The 23,233-nt window shown below is 30.5% G+C and overlaps 1 protein-coding gene across 1 annotated transcript in view; it reads right to left on the bottom strand.

Annotated features, from left to right (window-relative positions):
* Positions 1-23,233, bottom strand: part of LOC115884774 (protein pellino-like) — a 48,745-nt gene that overhangs the window by 3,334 nt on the left and 22,178 nt on the right. The window contains exons 5-8 of the mRNA XM_030903449.1: positions 18,112-18,423; positions 15,432-15,530; positions 9,983-10,198; positions 7,937-8,052 (exon numbers count right to left, since the gene is read on the bottom strand). Coding sequence (XP_030759309.1) covers positions 7,937-8,052; positions 9,983-10,198; positions 15,432-15,530; positions 18,112-18,423 — 743 coding nt within the window. The remainder of the gene's footprint in view (positions 1-7,936; positions 8,053-9,982; positions 10,199-15,431; positions 15,531-18,111; positions 18,424-23,233) is intronic.

Raw genomic sequence — 23,233 nt, forward strand, 5'->3', positions numbered from 1 at the left:
CTGATTACCGATTCTAAACAAATACGTTTAAAAGACTTTTAAACGTATTTGGTTTTAAACCATCCTAGAACTGCGGTACGCATGCGCTGCAGATTTCTAGGACGGACCAGAATAGTTTGTTTATTCTGTATATTTTAATTTTAAATAAAATGTCGTGAGTAGAACTTTACGTTTCTCTATACTTAAAGAAATCTAACCTGTTGAGAGCGTAAATTTCAAATAACCGATTTTAAAAACACTGAGTTTAGTATCAATTGGTAGTGTATACCGGTCAGGTCATCGTAAAAGCGTTGTCTGAATTATGTATAGGGGCGTTGAGACTCTCAGATAATTTGCGCAAATCGGCTTGTGCAAGCCAAACTGTAGTATTAATAGATCGTAAAGCATAAACAGAAGTCGTTAGTTTGTACCAAAGACATTATAAAGATACACCAAACATCTCATTCATAAATACTCGTTGGTAGTGTATCAAACATTCCAATGTGTCAAACAAGGACAGAAGAGACAGAGAAGTCTAAAATTTCCGACCCCGGCAACTAGGCGCATTTGGATTGTTCTAATGGCCAGTGGCGTATCGTTTTTTGGAACGAATTTAATTAGTAAAGTAAAAGTAAAGTAATTAGTAAAATTTTTACTCCATATTAATATACTACATTAACACTTTTTCGTTAGATGTGTTTTGTTATAAGGTCTAATATAATAATATAATTAATATCCCACATATACTTATGTTGAAACGTTAGTAGGTAGTTTTCGAAAATCGCTCCAACGTCGATATTCAATTTAAACTTTCAGTTACTTCTATATAAACACTCAGTTACTTTTGAATACTTACAGGGTGACTCAGGCTTCCGAAACAGTTCTATATTAGGTTTGTGGTTAGTAACTTTTCTTTCAATTTTTTTTTAGAATATGGAGGCAATGGTAAAGCACGTTTTAGACATTTTTGTAATCATAGGTGGCCGGAACATATTTTCAAACTAAAGTTGTAGATTTGCCATTCATAGGGTTGCCACCTGTCCTTTTTTGAAAAGGACAGTCCTTTTTTGTAATAACTTGTCCTTTTAACTTTTTTTGACTTAAAAAAGTCATTTTTATTTACGTATTTTCCCTCAGAGAAGAAGATAACTTAGAACTTCCCGTTTAATCTCTGAGAAAATTACCTACAGCAAACAGAAATATTCTTTTCGTCCAAATTTAATTAGAGATGTTATAAAACTTATAAATAAATTTTTCTTGTTTAGAATAGGCAACATTATTTAGAATTTCCCATTTAATTTCAAATGATAGTTTAGGTTTTAGTTTTACCTTATTTGATCTTAAAAAGAACTTTTCAAAATTAGTAATTAGTAACGATTTAGTTAGTCCGCAATCGATAGCTTCCTATGAAGTACTGTGTAATAGTTGTTTAATCTTGTATTATTAATAGCTTCTATAGCTAAAATCAATATTTATTTTAATCCTTTTAGTCTCTCAATAGAGGGCATTTATCATTAAAAGTATCAAATCTGTGTGCTACAGTATGGGATTTCTGTCGCATAATAATGAATATTACGTTTATTTACAAATCCATTACTTAGGTAGCTTAATCTGACAATCAAATTTTAGTTAAACGTCCCAATCTTCATGAACTGTATTAAGCATATGTATCGCGGTTTGAATCACCCTGTATGTTGACAAAAATATTTTGAAAATGTGCGTTACAATGGCCCCGATCTTATGAAAAGATTGAAATAAAAATCACAAACCAAAAACGTAATAGGTAAAAGGCTTTTTTGGAGGCCTGGGTCACTCTGTATATAGGTATGTATAAAACTAGTAGCCTAAGAATTATTTATAGTTCGTCCCATTCTAAAAAAAGGTAAACACACCGTACAAATAACTCTAGGAAGAGGTATTTGTATTGTACGGTGGTAAAAACAAGACCGAAGGGGCAGATATATAGGGCAGATATATAATTAAGCAATAAAATGTAAAAAAGGTCGGGTAAACACCTTTGTTTATTTGTTGAGCAAAATTCCTTTAGAATATCGTATATAATGACCAAAATATGACGCAATTATAAAAAAATGTCACTTTCTGGCATATAATAAAGTTTCAAATGCAACGTTTATATTCAAATTTGTTATGATCTACAACAGTTAGGTAGTAATTGAGACGAATTATAATTCAATTACCGGCTACTACGTTCTTGTTTTAATATATCAAAATTCAACAAATATAATTAGAAATTATTTTAATTTTAAGAGGCTCCCTTGTGGGACGCCTATGTACGATTACGGCGGAAACAAGGTGAAAAGGCAAATTCGGGTAATTTGAGCTTATTTTTCCACACATTTGACACTGTCCTACCATATTGAAAATTCGCCGATTCAAAACTATGTTAAACAAAAACAAAAACTACTGAAAACCACTGAAAAGTTCACTTCGGCCTTGATTCCGACTTCAAACACACCGTAAGCTAAACGTAGTACGCTATAACGGACCAAGGGCCGTCGCGAGGGGTGGTGGGACGGAGAGACTAGCAGCGACGTTACCAATAGTTCTAGACGTTTCAGCACATTAAACAGTAAACATGTCCTTTAATAGTAACGCATATATCCTCTGGTTAATAACATATTATTACGCATGCTTCTTTAAAAATAAACTATTAATTTAATTAAGAAATTGAGATTTATTGATATCCGGTGAAGGTTTTAAAGTCACCTTTTCTGCAAATCAAACTAAGTAGATAGGCGCAAATTTGAGATGTGGCAATGTCGCCTTCTCTATCTCAGTTGGTTTTTACAGTACGTAGTCAACCTCCGATTGTTTGATCGGGTTAAAATGCACAATGTGATATCTGTTCTTACTAAATCTATGGTTTGTACAGTTCAAAAATTTGTCTTCAGTAAAATCTGTCTTATCTTGATTTTCAACTGAACATTACCACGGTTTTGGTTTGGCAGAAATCTACGCTATCGAAAAATGCGTACAATTTATCTTAGATAGAAACTATCAAAAACAGGAAATAGCCATCTTATTTGATAGTCAAGCAGCACTAAACGCGATCAAGTTAGTTCAACCATCAATTCGAAGTTGGTCAAAGAATGTCTAGAGAAGCTGAACAAATTTGGCAAAGAAAATAAGTACTCCTACTCTAGGTGCCCGCTCACCAAGAGATAGAAGGCAATGAAATAGCAAATGATCTAGCTAGAAAAGGAGCGAACACTCCACTAACTAGACCAGAACCGCTCGGTTTTCCAAGGCGGAAACCCACTAAAGGCGGAACTGAGGAACCCGGAAGACTCCATCCGTAACCTGGAATGGGAGTCCTCCAACACTCGAAAAAGTTCCTCAGTACTTACGACCGACAAAAATCAAAGATTTTCGTTGATTTAAGTAAAAACAATCTTCGGATTAAAAAATAAAACTTATGCAGAAAAAAACTAAGTTTTATTTTTAAGTTTTTTTTTTGTTACTTTGTTTTAATCTTCGGATTGTCACGGGGTTTCTAACAGGACACTGTCTCCTCAACGAACACCTCAGTAGACTGAAGGTGAGGAACAACAGCGAATGCAAATTCTGTCGGGAAAATGGGGAAACACCAGAACACCTTATCACTGAGTGCGCCGAGACGACGACCGTTCGTGCCATGAATTTTGGTACGGCTAATATCGAGGAGCTGGCCTCTGTGGAGCCGTCTCAGATACTGGCTTTTATTAAAGACCTGAGACATCAGTTATAACTCGTTATAACTCAAGAAAGAGGAACACACAATAGATCTGTAAGAGGTCGCGGTGATTAACTCCCCTCCTAAACAATCTACATTTTACCACGGTTTTAGAAATTCTGACATTTGTTGATTAAGAATTAACCTATGGATTTAACGGTAAAGTTTGTTTGTCGAATGTATTTTAGGTTATTTACTTAAAAACCGTCAGACACAAATAGCACAAACTAACTGAATGTGTAAACAAAAAATTAGTTTGAAATAAATAACTTTTGTACAGTTTGGCCTGCGGAAATCAGTTTGCGCAAATTATCGGAGAGTCTAAGCGGTCCTTAAAACAGTGATGTAGACAGCTTAATCAAAAATCAAATGTATTAAAAAGAGATAAAAGTTGGATGATACATTTCTTCTATGCGGTACTACCGCATAGAAGAAATGCTGCCTACACGCGTAAAAACCGGCAACACTGTATGTCGCTTTTTATTTCATCTATCTATCAACCGGTCATTAATTAATCTGTGTCGCATGCATTAAAATACAGACCACGGAGATTAAAGTGTCTACAGGGTTGTTCACCACATACGACACGGAGTATTGTAGCTAAACGACTAGATTTTTACAAATTGTAAGTTTTGGGTTCGTTGAAGGACTATTAGAGCTACAATCTAAAAATATTTTTACAAGATACAGAGTGTCCCAAATAAATAAAAAATATCAAAGTTGTATTTTTTTAAGTGGAACACCCTATATATTATTACATTTTTGGTTTCTACGATTAAAATAAAGGTAAATTTTTTTTAAACCTTACCGTTTTGGCAATATTTTCAATTTTGTTAAATTGCAGTATAAATTTTAAGGCTTCATTTCTCCGAGGGTTTCAAAGTTTTTAATACTAAATATTTACTGAAATTTATTTATTAATCATTTATTGTGTTGCAATAATAAAAACTTAAGTACCTTATACAGAGTGTCTAAAAATTTATTTTAAATAATTACCAAACCAAACCAAACCGGCAAAACTGTATGTCGCTTTTTATTTCATCTCTCTATCTATCAACCGGTCATTAATTAATCTGTGTCGCATGCATTAAAATACAGACCACGGAGATTAAAGTGTCTACAGGGTTGTTCACCACATACGACACGGAGTATTGTAGCTAAACGACTAGATTTTTACAAATTGTAAGTTTTGGGTTCGTTGAAGGACTATTAGAGCTACAATCTAAAAATATTTTTACAAGATACAGAGTGTCCCAAATAAATAAAAAATATCAAAGTTGTATTTTTTTAAGTGGAACACCCTATATATTATTACATTTTTAGTTTCTACGATTAAAATAAAGGTAAATTTGATTAAGGTTTATTACACTTAAACCTTACCGTTTTGGCAATATTTTCAATTTTGTGAAATTGCAGTATAAATTTTAAGGCTTCATTTCTCCGAGGGTATCAAAGTTTTTAATACTAAAGATTCACTGAAGTTTATTTATTGATCAGCTATAGTGTTGCAATAATAAAAACTTTATTACCTTATACAGAGTGTCTAAAAATTTATTTTAAATAATTACTAGCTTTAAACGGCAATAACTTGTTTGATTTAAATGGAACACCCTGTATATTTTATGAGAATCAGATGCACAATTTATTTGTCTATCAAATTGTATTATACCGTTTTTTACCTATCTCTTCAAGTTTCCGTAGAAAATGTATTTTGTTGTAATTTAGAACTCATTTATCAATATACCCATGGAATACTGACATTTTAGATTATTTTTAAAGATGTACCAAATTTTTAAAGAGTACAGATACTAATATTGTCGATATAGTTCGTTTATTTTATTAAAAAATAAAAAAAAATGTTTAAATATTTGTTAAAGGGGACCAATTAATATGATTCCAGTATTCAAACTACATTAATTGACTGTTTGCGTTCAATAATAATAATTGCTCCAAATACTTAAAAACTGAATTATGTATGTGTATTAGACAGTGTGGTAAAAATTAACACCTTAAAAATGATATTTAATTTTTTGACAAATGCTTATTTATAACCATAGATAAAAGAAAATAATCTACTATTAAGATAGATATGAAACTTAACAGTAAAACTTTGGGTCAAAGCGCCCCTCCGTGTTTTTAGTGAAGACTACCTTTAACCCAGCGCCTTCGCCTTTTCTGCTGTAAATGTTTTTTATGTTTATATTTGAATTCAAAGGATTTATTTTTAAAGTTACACTGATATATTAGTATATCAGAGTAACTTTAATAAAACATAAGAATATATATATTTTACAATTTATTTTTTTATTTATTTTACAGAGTTTCATGTAAATGATCGTAAGTCGACTGGCTGTCTAATGAATAGACCGAGATTTATAGATTTTAAAGCGAACGAAAAAAATCAAACAACGAATACATACCATATATTTTTCTTTTATCTAAGATACATACCTTATCGTCTTTTGGAAACACGTACAGTTTTGCAGTTTTGTTTGTTTCTTTGCAAGATGCAACACAACAAGAAAACACCATTTTTACAGTTAATAAATAATAAAACTATTTCTGACTATGATATTTATAATTTAGATATATAGAAAATTAAAAAACAAACCAGTATTTGCAAACGCAGGCCCAAATTCAATAAAAATCAAAATTTTTCTTGCGAAAATCAGGCTTTTTTCACTGAAAAGGTATTTTTTGATTTATCAGCAGTCATTGTCAAGTTGACAATATACAGGGTGTTTTCGAATTAGTCTAAAAAATTATGGTGTGATTCCTCATGTGTTCTTAAAACAATTTTTATATAACCATTAGGTCTAAAGTACTTCCTTTCTGATCTACAGGGTGTTAAAAATTTAAAAAAATCGATTTTTTTGCTTAACATAAATGGTACACCACTGCTTTTTTACAGAAAATATATTTTTTTCTTGACTGGCCATCCTTTTTCAACAAAATTGATCTTTTGAGTTTTTCTTGTTCATCAAACGGTTGTCGAGAAAAAAAAAATACTTATTAAGAGCCCGCCTTAATTCGTTTTCTAACGATTTTTTATTTTTTAGATTAATTAGGAAACACCCTGTATAATATGCATATCACAGGCAACCAAATAAACTAGTAACCTCTAAAAATTAATTTTCCTACCACTATGCGACATACCGTGTTTTTAGTGTGTACTAAATTATTTTATCAAAATTTCACCATATAAGTTTCCAGGCAATGTTTATAACAACAGAGACGTTCATTTTCATAACTTATTATTATATTAATTTCTGAATCAAATCCACATTTATTTAGAATAATTTATTAACGAACACAATTAAGTATGTAGTTAATTAGAATTTGGGCGGAAATACTGGTGGTATATTTAATTAATGGTATACTCTTTTATAAAGATTTAAATAGTTTTCTTTTTGCATACAAATGGGTTAGTAATATTATCGTTTCACTAAAAACGGTGATATTACTAGCCTGTATATTTTGTACATTTGTTGTTTTAAAAACAATCTAGAATGTCAATATTCCATGGGTATATTGATAAATGAGGTCTAAATTATAAGAAAATGCATTTTCTACGGAAACTTGAAGGAATAGATAAGAAGTGGTGTAATATAATTTGATAGACAATTAAATTGTGCATCTGACTCTCATAAAATATATAGGGTGTTCTATTTAAATTAAATAAGTTATTGCCGTTTAAAGCTAGTAATTATTTAAAATAAATTTTTAGACACTCTGTATAAGGTAGTATAATTTTTATTATTTTAACACAATAACTTATCAATAAATAAACTTCAGTAAATATTTAGTATTAAAAACTTTGATATCCTCGGAGAAATGAAGCCTTAAAATTTATACTGCAATTTCGCAAAATTGAAAATATTTCAAAAACGGTAAGGTTTAAGTGTAATAAACCTTAATCAAATTTACCTTTATTTTAATCGTAGAAACTAAAAATGCATTAATATGCAGGGTGTTTCATTTAAAAAAATACAACTTCGATATTTTTTATTTATTTGGGACACTCTGTATCTTGTAAAAATATTTTGAAATTGTAGCTCTAATAGTCCTTCAACGAACCCAAAACTTACAATTTGTAAAAATCTAATCGTTTAGCTACAATACTCCGTGTCGTATGTGATGAACAACCCTGTATAACCGTATACAAATGATTATTTAGTTATTTCGCTGGAAAGAACTGTATAACTCGAATATTTTCACACTTACTTTACTGTTTTCTCTGTAGCCATGTGGCCACAAGGGTTGAAAGCAAAAGTTGGTAATCCTGAGTCTACATAGAATGCCGGTTCCAATCCCATACAAACTTTAACAACTGGTCCCTGCTAAAAGATCAAAATAAAATATTACTAAATTGCTAATGCATTAAATTAAATCTACAATTTACAATCATTCCAGTCCATTTTTTTGCATGAAAATTAATTAAGTATACAGAGTGGCCCGAACTGTATTCCCGAAACTTCGGTAGCATATTCAGCAGATAAAAATATTAGTAAAAAAGTTCGTCAAAATGTATGTATTGCTTAGTTTTGGAGACACAGAGTGTAGAAGTTTCATTTTTATTTCGATTTTTTCCAAATAACTTCTGAAGTAACATCAAAATTTTGATGAAAATTGGTGTCTGGGAGTTTTTTGACTTGAGAAATTTGATTTTGATGTGAATATAACTCCTATTTGTAGGGGACGCCACACCTACATGTGTTTTAACTGTTTTGAAGAGTAATTACTTTTCGTCCGTACCTGTATAAAACTACCGAGTGAAAAAATATACATTTCCGTGATTTTTTACGTAAAATATGTGTCTTGGTAAAAATTGCTACGAGCAACCGTTCTCAAGATATTTAGAATGGAAGTAGTCAATACATGTTATTAATGATAAAACAAATGTTGAATAGATAAGTCATTTGACTGAAATGATAAATTTGGGAACTTCTTATTGTTTTAAATTAATAATAAATTTTTCCTCGAAAAAATGATAAAACATTTTTTTTCTAAAATATTAACTAGATTTAAACTTTTGACACAAAATCATTTCAAATTTATGATTCCAGTCTAATAACTATTCAGTCAACATGTTTAATTTATGTCAATGAGGACAGGTATTGATAATTTCGATTTGAAATATCTCGAGACCCATTACTTGTAGCGATTTTTACCAAGAGACCTTTTTTAGAAAAGTTATTACCCTTCAAACCAGTTAAAAAATATGTAAGTGGCGCCCTCTACAAGTAGGAGTCATATTGGCATCAAAATCAAATTTCTCATGTCAAAAAAAAATCCCAGACACCAATTTTCATCCAAATATTGCTGTTACTTAAGAAATTACTTGGAAAAAATTGACATAAAAATGAAACTTCTACACCCTGTCTCTCCAAAAGTAAGCATTTTAGGACATACATTTATACGAACTTATTTACTTGTTTTTATCTGCAGAATATGCTGGCGAAGTTTCCGGAATACAGTTCGGACCACCCTGTATATCGATATTTGAAATGTTTGTGGGTAAATAAAACTTTAATTATACAACTCTATGTATAGAAGGATGTGATTAATAAGTGATACCTAATCATTTAAGTGATTTTCGCATGGTGGCCCTATTGCAATTGTCATTTTTTAAAATATTAATTCAGAAGTAAATTAAATAATTAAATTTAAACAATAATTAAATTTGAAATGTCATAATCACATTTTCTTGAAATGCACAGTAATTATTGCGATTTAGAGCTGCTTAGTACTTGTAGAATGCGTGCATAACTGAATAGTTGCAGAGCTTAAAGCAACCTGTTTAATAGCCTCAATAATTGTTAGTAGTCGTTAAGAAGGATAAATCGGTGAAGGTTCATAAAACGTGACCACCCAGAAAAAAGAAAAGCAGAAAAGTACTTTGCTAGAATGGTCCTGGCAGCCTAGGCAACGCAACTCTCTAATGAAAAGGAGAGTTTGAAAAGAAAGAAGTCATTTCTGTCAGTTCCACAAAATATCCCGTCATTTCTTATTACAAAATGGCAAAAAAATAAGAAGGATATATGTACTTTATTTCGTTGTATAATCTTTTGAATACAACTCGATGTTTGGTATTACCTAATACTTTTGCCTGACACTCAATGCGGTACCCGGCAACACTACGACTCCGAGGGAGGACTAAAAAGTATTATTCGGTAATCTCGAAACATCTTGTGGTATTACATTCGACAAGCGTGTTGTAATAATTACCAACATCAATTAATGGTGTATGAAAAACAAAACCCAACCAACCTCTAAACATATAGGGCACTTTCTCGCGCCCGAATCCTTATCTTGGCCCCAATCGTGCAATCCCTGCACGTGTCCGCAGTTTAGGTAAACGTACGGTTGTTGCTGGTTCTCGTTGGGCGACACCCTTCTTGGTATGACGAGGGTATTCAGTCCCACCGGACATTGCGGTCTGCCCGCGTTTATTTCGTCTATTACTTTTTCTAAATCGTGTTTGCTCTGGAAAGAATAAAAACAAAAACATTCTCATTACTACAGTTTCAATGAATAATTATATTTCATAACAATAATTAAACTTTTAGTTACATAATCGAGGGCGCGATTTTTAAATTCATTGTTGCCAACCATGGACATTAGCGATGGGAACTATCGAATGAATTAGACTATCGAATGGTTACTGAATCAATGATTTCAACTATCGAATGGTTTTATTCGAATAAAATCATTCATTCATTTGTATACTAAAGCATATGTGACAACCTCGCCGTGCGACTAAATGGTTATCGTTTAGCCACGACTATCGAATGCTTTTGATAAATGAAATTTAGTATTCGTCTGATTTTTGTGTGCGTCAGTGCATTATTAGTTCTTCCAAATTTTTATAACTTCACCTTATAAATACTGTACTATTTTTACGTTTATTAAAATATTTAAAATACTAAAATAGTAGTTTTTTTTTAATTGACGATTGTGTGCGTATGCAGGTGTCAAAATTTTTCCGAAAATTTGTGTGATTTTCTGTAGCCCGATCTTTCAATTATTTTATTTTATATGGTCTATAGGTCTATTTTTTAATGGGAAATTTTGAGAAGTAGCAATTTTTAAGAGAGATGAGATGAACTTAGAATTAATTTTAAAAATACATATTTGTATTTTAGATGTTTTAATAATACGAATTAGTTGAACTTAATAATCATATTTAAGTAATGTGGTTAAGTAAACGGTTCTCGAACTCAAACTATGGGTGAGAAAATTAAATTGAAAGTTTGACACGTGCCAATTTAAAAAAATAAGTTAAAGATGTTTGCATTTTGTTTATGCTAATTCTCTTACATGTAGTTTTTTGCGAAGAAATATTTCATTTATTTTTTAAAGTAAATGCCAGTAAAAGTAAATATTATTTTTAAACAGTAATATAAAGTACCTAATATAAATAATTTTGATTTCTAATTTTTTATTTATATTTTCCTTCCATTACACTGCATGCTTAGAAAATTAATAAATGTTTATATATCATGATTTTAAAGTTTGTTGTTAATATAACAAATTAATTCTGTAATTATTAATATTTAATAAACCAACGTTGCCACAAAAAATTTAAAGACTATTTTATTTTTAAATAGGATCTAATATAAATAATTTTGACATCTAATTTGTTGTTTATATTTTGCTATTACGTAAAAAAAATGTTTATATAAATTATTTTAAATTTTGTTGTTAATAGGTATAACAAATTATTACTGTTATTATTATTTTTATTAAACCAGTCTTTGCTTAAAAACATTAAAAATCATTTTCCTACATCCAAAATAACAAGTATTATTGCAGTATAACAACAGAATATTAATAAAAAAATGCAAAATATATAGACATACTATACCTAACTAACTAAAGCCAAACAATAATATTCTTTGCTAATATCAACTAATACCAATATATGGCAACAGCGCCCTCCATAATGTATTTTCTGTGTAAATACTAGCACCTCAATAAAAAAAATAATGTGTCCTTATCTTTATATGACTCCGCAAAAAATCAAAGATGCCGGCTTCTTTCATAGCATTGCCACCGACCGCTGTCGGGCTTCTCGGAAAGAAACCTACGTGGCCGGGCGACAACTAAAATCCAGTTAATATTTTATTATAATCGATCCTGACGAATAAATGAATGAATTTTATAAATGAATGGTTTTTGCTGCCGAATTACTAGAATACAATATTTCAAGGCAGATGAGGCATCTATTCGATAATTTTTATTCGAATAGTTTTCAACGAATGTTTTTTTACTAGCTATCGAATTATTCGAATGAATTGCAACTATCGAATGTTTCGATAGTATTCATTCGATAGTTCCCACTACTAATGGACATATTCGGCGCCGCGCTGACTAACTGGAATTTAAATTTCGCGCTGGGGATTCAGGTGGTAGCTCTGTTGTAAAAAACGTCCAGTTGCTATTTATTTATTTATTTCCTGACATTGTCATTCGTTTTGATACTTTAGTTTTGTATTACGAGTTTTTGGTTTAAATAAATAGTGTTGTGATACGTTAAGCTTGAAAATGTTTACTAGCAGACCTTGCCTCGTCGAACATTATTTTTAGAACCTAAAAGAGGTTAGCACTAAAAGAGTGTGAAGTGTACAAGGTAGCGCAATAGCAATAAAAAACTCATTGCAACTTTATTAGAATATTTTGAACGGGAAATCGGTAATAATGGTCTTTTATGTTCCTTTAAGGGCCGTTAAGAAGGTGAGTTTTGTTGATGTAAATAATAACTGTTTATACAGGGTTGTTCACCACATACGACACGGAGTATTGTAGCTAAACCACTAGATTTTTACAAATTGTAAGTTTTGGGTTCGTTGAACGACTATTAGAGCTACAATTTAATAATATTTTTACAAGATACAGAGTGTCCCAAATATATAAAAAATATCAAAGTTGTATTTTTTTAAATGGAACACCCTATATATTATTACATTTTTAGTTTCTACGATTAAAATAAAGGTAAATTTGATTAAGGTTTATTACACTTAAACTTTACCGTTTTTGAAATATTTTCAATTTTGTGAAATTGCAGTATAAATTTTAAGGCTTCATTTCTCCAAGGGTATCAAAGTTTTTAAGACTAAATATTTACTGAAGTTTATCTATTGATCAGTTATTGTGTTGCAATAATAAAAACTTTACTACCTTATACAGAGTGTCTAAAAATTTATTTTAAATAATTACTAGCTCTAAACGGCAATAACTTGTTTAATTTAAATGGAACACCCTGTATATTTTATGAGAATCAGATGCACAATTTAATTGTCTATCAAATTGTATTATACCATTTTTTACCTATCTCTTCAAGTTTCCGTAGAAAATGCATTTTCTTGTAATTTAGAACTCATTTATCAATATACCCATGGAATACTGACATTTTAGATTATTTTTAAAGATGTACCAAATTTTTAAAGAGTACAAATACTGATATTGTCGATATAGTTCGTTTATTTCATTAAAAAATAAAAAAAACTGTTTAAATATTTGTTAAAAAGGACCAATTAATATGATTCCAGTATTCAAACTACAATAATTGACTGTTTGCGTTGATTAATAATAATTGCTCCAAATACTAAAAAACTGAATTATGTATGTGTATTAGACAGTGTGGTAAAAAGTAACACCTTAAAAATGATATTTAATTTTTTGACAAATGCTTATTTATAACAACAAATACGTTCATTTTCATAACTTATTATTATATTAATTTCTGATTCAAATCCACATTTATTTAGAATAATTTATTAACGAACACAATTAAGTATGTAATTAATTAGTATTTGCGCAGTGGTATATTTAATTAATGGTATACTCGAGGGTATTATTCTTCTTCTCTTTTATAAAGATTTAAATAGTTTTCTTTTTGCATACAAATGGTCTAGTAATATTATCGTTTTACTAAAAACGATATATATTACTAGCCTGTACATTTTGTACATTTGTTGTTTTAAAAAGAATTTAAAATGTCAATATACCATGGGTATATTGATAAATGAGGTCTAAATTAGAAGAAAATGCATTTTCTACGAAAACTTGAAGGAATAGGTAAGAAGTGGTATAATACAATTTGATAGACAATTAAATTGTGCATCCGATTCTCATAAAATATACAGGGTGTTCTATTTAAAGTAAATAAGTTATTGCCGTTTAAAGTTAGTAATTATTTAAAATAAATTTTTAGACACTCTGTATAAGGTAATATAATTTTTATTATTACAACACAATAACTGATCAATAAATAAACTTCAGTAAATATTTAGTATTAAAAACTTTGATATCCTCGGAGAAATGAAGCCTTAAAATTTATACTGCAATTTCGCAAAATTGAAAATATTTCAAAAACGGCAAGGTTTAAGTGCAATAAACCTTAATCAAATTTACCTTTATTTTAATCGTAGAAACTAAAAATGCAATAATATACAGGGTGTTCCATTTAAAAAAATACAACTTTGATATTTTTTATTTATTTGGGACACTCTGTATCTTGTAAAAATATTTTTAAATTGTAGCTCTAATAGTCCCTCAACGAACCCAAAACTTACAATTTGTAAAAATCTAATCGTTTAGCTACAATACTCCGTGTCGTATGTGGTGAACAACCCTGTATATTTATAATTAATTTATTTTTGTTTCCTAAAATATTTTGATTAAAAGAAAATATATAAAAGAAAATTATGGCATATTTGCATGCCTATTGGTGAAATTTCATATTTATTTATTTTAAAAGCCGTATGCAAAAGGGCAGACAGAAAGATCGTGGCTCAATCAGCTGCAGACAGTTATCAAAAGCGCGATATTACTCTAGCGCTTAATTTAGGGAACGCTGGTCGCCTCATCCATTTAAGTATAGATAAATCATATAATATACGATTATATTATAAATATATTTTTTATTATTTCAATAACGATTTTTTTTGTCTGCCCTTTTGCATATACGGCTTTTTAAATTAATTAACAATGAACATGACATTCCACTAATCGACATGCATGTATGCGATGATTTTATTTTGTCAAAATTCTATGCCTCTTTCGCGTTGTCTGCCGGCATTTCAGCCACGAGAAAAATGTTTGTCAACAATTTTACACGTTTCCTAATAATAAATAACAGCTATTTGGCAATTATAACTCGTGTACCTTATAATATTTTTAGTGTCAAAATTTCACCCTTTCGATTGACCGCCCCCGCTTTAAGCCCCGGGATCGCGCTGGCAGACATGACTATTTCACAATGGCTACACATAAGGATACTTCACACAAAAAATTAGCCATGTACCGATAAAAAGGTTTTTTATGTAGGTCTCTCGGTCTATTATAATTTGTAAATTTTTAAGTGCAAGTTAAAAACACTTGCAGTTTTGGTAAAAATTAGTGGAATTGAGTTGGTGTTCGACAGTGGTCGCGCTATTAGAACTCAAAAATTAATATCCCACTGAATTCAAAAATTAATATCGCGAAATCCATTAGAAATAATTGATTGTAGTTTTTTTTCAAAGACTTTCTTAACATTTCTCCTATACTTTCTTCGCAGACAGTATGTGAAAATGTTTATAAATAAAAAAGTTACACGATTGCTGAAAATTGCTATGCACTAAAAGTAAATGGATGGGTTTTTTAAAATGTTTGAATGAAAAAAAAACAATAGGTGAAACAGCACTTACGGTTAGATATTATTCACGCTACTTACAGGTGTTTTTTCTAAACCTTCAGCAGATCTCCATAAGAGTGTTGCCCCACATAGATCTATTAAAGTACCATCCTGTAATACATTTGTTACATCTTCGACCTGTAATACAAATAAAATATATATTTAATACTAACAACAGGAGTGCTTTGTTTTACGCGACTTCACTTATACGCGCTTTTATTACTTCCATATTAGATAGGATTTTTTATGTACGTAATTCAATAACAGAACAGGTCAACAAGTTCTCTACTTGCAACAAACGATAAGAAATCCTAACATAGATATTGACTACACATGACCAGAAATTGTTCCACGCACAAACATCGATATAACATATATAACATCGATACTTACTTTGCTTATTACTAGTATTATACCGTTTTTCGGTATTCTACAGTCGGTATTCTATCAGAACACGGGACATAGGACATACCATGTAAACTATGAAAAGGTCAAATATTATCTCACCAGATAATTTTATGCAAGAGTCGTATTAGAGTTTTATGAAGAGGCGTTAAAGTTGTACTTTCTTCTAGAATTTCGTTTTATTTGAAATAGGCATTTAAATGTTATGTACAAACGTCTACCTTCAAATTACTAAAAATTTCTAACACGGCCCCGAGAAAGCTACAATTAAAATACCAGCAAAAATACGATTTTATCATTGTCAAATTCGATGTCACATTTTATTTACAAGAATTTGTAGTTTGGAAAGGGTGGTTAATTATTTTCTGATTTGGAATAATCTTCCACAAAGGAAGTAGCTGAACTGAGAATAGTATTCGCGGGGTATGACTTGTTTGCTGTTCAGTTCAAGGTGTGATTCAAAGTTCAGTTCAGGTGTGTTTCAAAGGAAGAAGTCGTGGTCTGCGAAAGACAATTATTTCTTGTGATAGCTAATGATCTTAAGTGTCCTAATAATAATGCTCTTTATTCCTACTATCTCCCCAATAGACGGGAGTCAATGTTTTTCCTTTCTTCAGCATGAAGAAGAATATTCAAATCATTGTTGTTTTCGTCTTGTTTCGTCTTACCGAGGCTTTAGTTTCATACCTGTTATAGGATTATTCTTTAAACCGTTGACTTATTTGGTACTAAGCTGCTAATATATCTCACCCAGCGGGGATACCAGCAAAATGCCATTTAACCATCGTAACTTTTTCGGAAGTTGTGAAAATCATATTTTATAGAAAATTACTGCATAGGCTTGGTGTATATCAGTTGATTTCAAAAAATTCCGAACGTGGCTTCCTGTATACGGCAGAAATCAGAAATTTTCGCTATGTATTTCATAAAATAATATCGAAATCGTGGCTTTGTCATAACATTTAAGTATTTTAGTTATTGTGACTGTAAAACAGGTACGAGGTTTGTGTAATGTAACACTGTTTCAGGTAGTAAAAAATAAGTGAAAAAGAATTCGAACTAGGCGTCGTGTGACAATTTAAAATGTTAACAAAATTGCCGAAAAAATGTTAACGCGTAAAGGAGAGCGTAATTAGGTCGTTTTTGGATGCATAACCTTCAATAACTCAACTTTCCCAGATATTCAACTCTCCCGAAACAACATTTTATACATAGATTCATAATTTCTCACACCGATTTGATCAAAAGCAAAAAGGGATTCAAGCAGTACGACGAAACAAGTGAGTAAACAAAGTGCTCGTTACATAATCAAAAAATTAAATAGACATATACTATGAGAGGATATATAATTTGCAATATTAATGGTATATTTTTTTTAATCAACGAGTGATTAAATGTTTTATGGACATCTAAAATCATAATTATGTACCTTTAAAAAATGTCGTTATACCCGAAATAGCGCCAATTGACAAATAGTGCCATTGAATGACACCACTAGCAAAACCGGTGATTAAAACTATGCTCGCTACCGTAGTTGAACTCGTCTAAAAAGTTTTTTAGCTGGAATAATCTACATATATAAAATGCTAATGTTTATCTGTGTCGTCTCTACTAAAGTAACGACTTACTATAGAAAGTTGCTTTTTTTTTACTAATTGGCTCTTCTAAAAACTGTCGTCGCCGGATCTTTTGTTTTTCATTTAATTAAAAAAAAATAAAAAGTATTTTTTTCCTGGTGTGGCGGATGCGCCAGGCTTCAAGTAGTAAATTATAATACAAGTTAGACCTTCTGAAGATATCAAATCAAAATATTTACTTTTTATTTCTATTTTAGAATTTTCACATATTATACTTCCTAATACTTTTAGAATAATTATATAATATAAATTTTTCGTATACTAGCTATTTAAACCCATGTATTTGTATATATGTAGGTACTAGTTGTTTACGATATTGTCCGATGGTAGCAGCACTGGCGGAGAATGCACCAAGCCTATTTGGACCAAATTATGGTAAACAAAATGTGACATCGAATTTCACAATGATAAAATCATATTTTGGCTGGTACTTTAATTTTTTAATTATAGCTTTCTCAGGGCCGTATTATAAATTTTACTAATTTGAAAGTAGATTTTTGCAAATAACATTTACATGCGAATTCCAAATGAAACGAAATTCTAGACGAAAGTACAACGCCTCTTCAAAAAAGTCTAATACAACTTTTGCGTAAAATTATCTGGGGAGATATTTGACCTTTTCAAAATTAGAAAAAACAACACGGTATATCAAAATCCTAAATATACCCATATCTTACCATTTGTCCCCTTTGTTGAGCCGATCTGGATTCTCGCTTGGTGAAAATGCCACCCCCCACCGACGTTTCCAGCCACACTCCGCACTTGGCCTCTCCCCCACAGAAACCGCCGCTCGGGTGCATTATTAACACCCCGTTCGTCGTCTGGCCGTCGATTTCTCGGCCGTTCTCCTGCCATTTACACGCTTTTTCCTGCACCATAAAAAGAAATTGAACACACATATCTACTCCAGTTCGGAGAAAGAAAAAATTGGATTGTCGCAAACCGGTACACACGATACAATAATTAAGATAAAGGCAATGGTAATCAAACTACACAATTTTAATATTATAGATATAGGCTCTTGGACAAAAGTAAAGCAACCTTTCTAATACAGTTAAATATTTAAATATACAGTATGTCCCCGGATTGTCTTTACAAGAGAAAAAACTTTTTTATTGAGATTTTGAGAAAAATTTTATGTTCATTAAAATTTTTGCTTGTTCTGATGTTGTTAATGCCGTTTATACTTTTTCAAATTTCCATACCGTTTTTAAGTCCTAAAACTCATAACGCGTTTCTATGGTAATAAAATTTCGATTTCATTCTTTGATAGATTATTATTAATAGATTTAATTAATGTTATATTTTTTGCTATTATAAAATGTTAAGGAAGCACAACATTTATTTAGTTCATTGCTACGAATAGTTATCGAAAAATGTGATACTTTAACAACCGCAAAAAATATGACGTTAATCAAAATGATAAATAACCATCTATCAAAGAATGAAATCTATACTAATATATAAAATCCAAGTGACTGACATACTGATTAATCACGATCCTGCTCAAATCGCTCAACGTACGAAGCTCAATTTTGGCATACAGGTTGATTCTAGGGTGTAGAGGTTCAATAAGAAGGAATCTTTCGAAATTCCAGTTCCAAGAGAGTGAAACCACCCCTCAAATATTACAATATTTTTTATTTAAAAAACGGTCAAGTTTCCGAAAAAACGTTTAAACACGTATATTTTATTTTGTTTTTTTATATATTTTAAGATTTTTTAAAAATGTATACAGGGTGTTTCGAAAAATCTGGTCATTGATTAATCACGATCCTGCTTAAAGCGCTTGACGTAAAAAGCTGATTTTTTGGAAACAGATTGACTTTAGGGTGTAGAGGTTCGATAAGAGAAGGATTTTCGAAACTCATGAATTCTAAAGGGGTGGAACTATCCCTCAAATATTAAAATATTTTTTTATTTAAAAACCGGTGAGTTTTTCGGAAAAACTCTTAAACACGTATATTTTATTTTGTTGTTTTACATATTTTAAGATTTTTTATAAATTTATACAGGGTATTTCATAAAATATAACCACTGAGTAATCACGATTCTGCTTAAACTGCTTGACGTTTAAAGCTGATTTTTGGCAAATGGATGTGGGGTGTAGAGAGGTTCGATGAGGAGGGGTTTCTCGAATCTTAAATTCCAAGAGGGTGAAAACACCCCTCAAATATTACAATATTTGTTATTTAAGAAACGGTTAGTATTTCGGGAAAACGCTTGGACAAGCATAATGTATTTGTTTTTTTTACATATTTTGAAATTTTTTAAAAAATCGTACAGATTTTTCCAAAAAGTTGGCTAATTTCTTAACCACGATACTGCTTAAACTACTTGACGTAAAAAGCTTATTTTTGGAAAACGGATTTTTCGAAAGTCAAATTCCAACAAGATGAAACTACCCCTCAAATATTACCAAGTTATATAATAATATCGCCCAATTGTTTTTTCTCATGCTGACATAAATGTGAAAAAATTTTATCCAGTTTGTATGTTAATTGAAATTTTTGCTTTGCTTTACCATCACCATTACAAATGATTAATTCGACGCGAAAGAAGTCGCTGGTACACGCTCGTCGAAATTATATTACCATAGAAACGTCTTTAAATTTTTAGGATCTCAAAAAATTCAACTATACTTTCATGTTTTTTTTTAATTTTCTCTAAAACGGTATGAAAAAAGGATAAACGGAATTTGCCATTTTAGAACCAGTAAAAATTTTTATGAAGAATGCATTTTTCTCAAAACGTTAATAATAAAAAAGTTTTTCCTTTTGTAAAGACAATCCGGGGACATACTGTATATGGGTCCGGTGAACTATCCAGAGGCACAATTTTTGCATTTCACTTTTTTTGATCAAAAAGTGGCCATTTTTAATAAAAAAGTAATTTTAAATAAGAGTAACGGCGAATTATGCAACGAATTTCAAAATATTTTAATTTAATTTTGGTACTATTTGGACACATATTTGACATTACAGCGCAATTTAACATAAAAACTATTTTTTACGCGTAATTTTTTTTTAAGTTTGTACTTAAACAAAAATCCTTAAGGTTTTTATTAGGAGCTACAGATGTCCGACGAACTATTTCCGGACCCTGTACAGTGTGTCCCATTTTGGTTGAAAGCATACGGTATCTCCGTTATTAATGAAGATAGAAGGATGTGGTTTGCACTAACCTATCCCACTTTTTTGTCAAACGGAAGATGCTGTAAACAAAATTTTCATAGCCCTTTTCGTTTCTGAGCTACAGGGTCTTTATGGAAATTTTTAATTTGGGACACTCCCTATATCTGTGTTATTGTGAAAGGTATCAAGAAGTGGCTTAAGATACAGTGGCTTTGTTTTTCTACGAAAAAAATATTTTTGAAGATATGAACTAAAGTTATGTTTTCTCAAATAGAACGCCCTGTATATTTATAAATTATATGATCCGGCTTGCTATGAGCTCAAAAATATATAACACTCTATATTTATTTTCACTATTTAGTGCAATATTTAAAAGATATCATTTCTTATTGAAGTAGACCATGATATAAGACCAACAAAGTGTACCCGGAGGCACGTACATATATACTAAAATATATAAATAAAAGTTGGTAGGCAGTTCTTTTAGTTTTCAAAGTAAAGGAATTTTCCAATTTTGGTCACGGTTATTTTCCCTATCCGCCACCTGAGGTCGCGTCCGATGGGAGTTGGAGTTCTTTACACGGATTTTCTCAAAACGGACTACGGAAATTACGGAATATCTCAAAACTGCGACTTTAGGTGATTTTGATGTTTTTACAAATTTTGTACAAATATTATTCTAATCTTAAATTGAAAACCGCGTTTCATTAGCTACTGTAATTTTGGGGTTACGATTTTTAAAATTTTAACCCCCTCCCATACCCCCTTATCAGCCCCACTCCCACAAAAGGCAATAGCCCAGATTCTCAGATTGCTTACGAGTATTTTGTGTGCAGAGTTAGTTAAAATCAGTTTAGCGGTTTTGAGTTATCGATGTTACAGACAGACGGACAGACCCCATGAAAATATTTTGCATTTAGGTCATTTACTTGACCCAAATAAAATTTATTTTTTATTTCTTTACTTTATTATAAATGAAACTCTGAATATAATTTTCCATTTTTTTTTTTTTTTTTTTGAATTATGCAAATATCTTAAAACTGCCTGATATCATTTTTAGAGACGTTTTTTTTTATTACGTTGCGTTACAACTTTGGTTCATACCTTCAAAATATTATTTTCATTATACAGGGTGCTACAAATTCAGGAATTTACGAGTTGAGTATCATGGAGTTTTATGTATGGTTAAATTGAGGCAAAGTTGCGTATTAGGATGTTCACCAAGATGCCATTAAAAAGTTTAAAAAATTTATTTTTTTCAAGGATTGCTGAGTTTTGGAAGAGCAGAAAACTTTTAGGAAATCAAAACTAATTACATTCTCCCATAGCCACTTTATTACGGCTGTTGTGTAATTATTTTTTAGATTTACTCCAGCTCAGCTGATATATTTGGCAGAGATTCAGGGGCCAACAATTTTTTTTAAATACGCACCTGCATTTTTATTTCAGGTTTGAAAGAACTCAGTCTCCTGAACACAATGATATGCGACACTTGCTCTTTTTATTTTTGGATACCTTAGCAGCAACAAGGCTATTTGATTGTGGCCCCAAAATAATTTCAAGTCCGACTCTGGTTTCTTAAATTATTTAATCTTATTACTATTCATGTCAACAATATTGATCAACGCTAATTAACACTGAATAAAGAAAATCAGTCAGTTGGAAGATTCAAATAAATATGTATCAGGTCAAATTTTAAAATTTTTTATTGTGAATTTAAGAATCAAATGGCGCGATCTAATGGTATGTATAATATTAATAATGAAACTAGTTTCTAATGTTATACATGCTCGAAAGGGTTACCACCATCCCTATTGCACAGATTATTTTTGGTACAATTTTATTTATAAGCTCTTTAAACTTTCTTTTTATAATTCCAGATACATTTTGTACTCTTTGTATTGTAAATGTTAGGAAGAATTGATTAGACACTTTTACAAATGACGTCAAGTAATAGCGATAGGTTCAGGGACTACTCACTTCTATGGACATCCTTTACTCACCATTTCAATCGATCTTAGGAAAATGATTTTATTATTTTATAATTATATTAAATTTATAGCTAATTGGCTTTATATTATTTTTATTGCATTTTCCGTATTCAATGTTTTACCTCACGTCATTAAGTTTGAAAGCTTATCTCAATTATTGCTATGGGATGAATAGATTAAATATTTAAAAAAACAGTTTTTATATATTAAAATTAAAGGAAATTAGTTTCCAAATAAATAGTGTTCAAATATCAACAATTAAAACAAAAGAAAGATAATAGAGATTATGGCATATCGGTATGAAATCAGGACCGGGGTTCTTCAAAGATCTGAAATAAATGCAGATCCGTATTTAAAAAATTAAGTTGGCCTCTGTATCTCAAAAATTGTCAGCTAATTTCAAAATTTAAAAATACTCTCAGATAGCTTTAATAAAATGGCTATGAGGAATGTGAATTAGTTTTTTGATTTTCTAAAAATAACACGACAGGAATAAATAAAATTGATTTTCCAAAACTCAGCAATCCTTATAATTTTTAAAACTTAAAAAAATTTTTAAAACTTTTTACATTGGCATCTTGGTGAGGCATCCCAAAGTACCCAACTTTGCTAATTTAACTATGTTCCATTATCTATTACGGTTCTTCCCCTACGAGATGCAAGACCTTGTCGTT

The sequence above is a fragment of the Sitophilus oryzae genome, unplaced genomic scaffold, assembly GCF_002938485.1.
Source record: "Sitophilus oryzae breed Bouriz unplaced genomic scaffold, Soryzae_2.0 scaffold_357_pilon_pilon, whole genome shotgun sequence".
NCBI lineage: Eukaryota > Metazoa > Arthropoda > Insecta > Coleoptera > Curculionidae > Sitophilus > Sitophilus oryzae.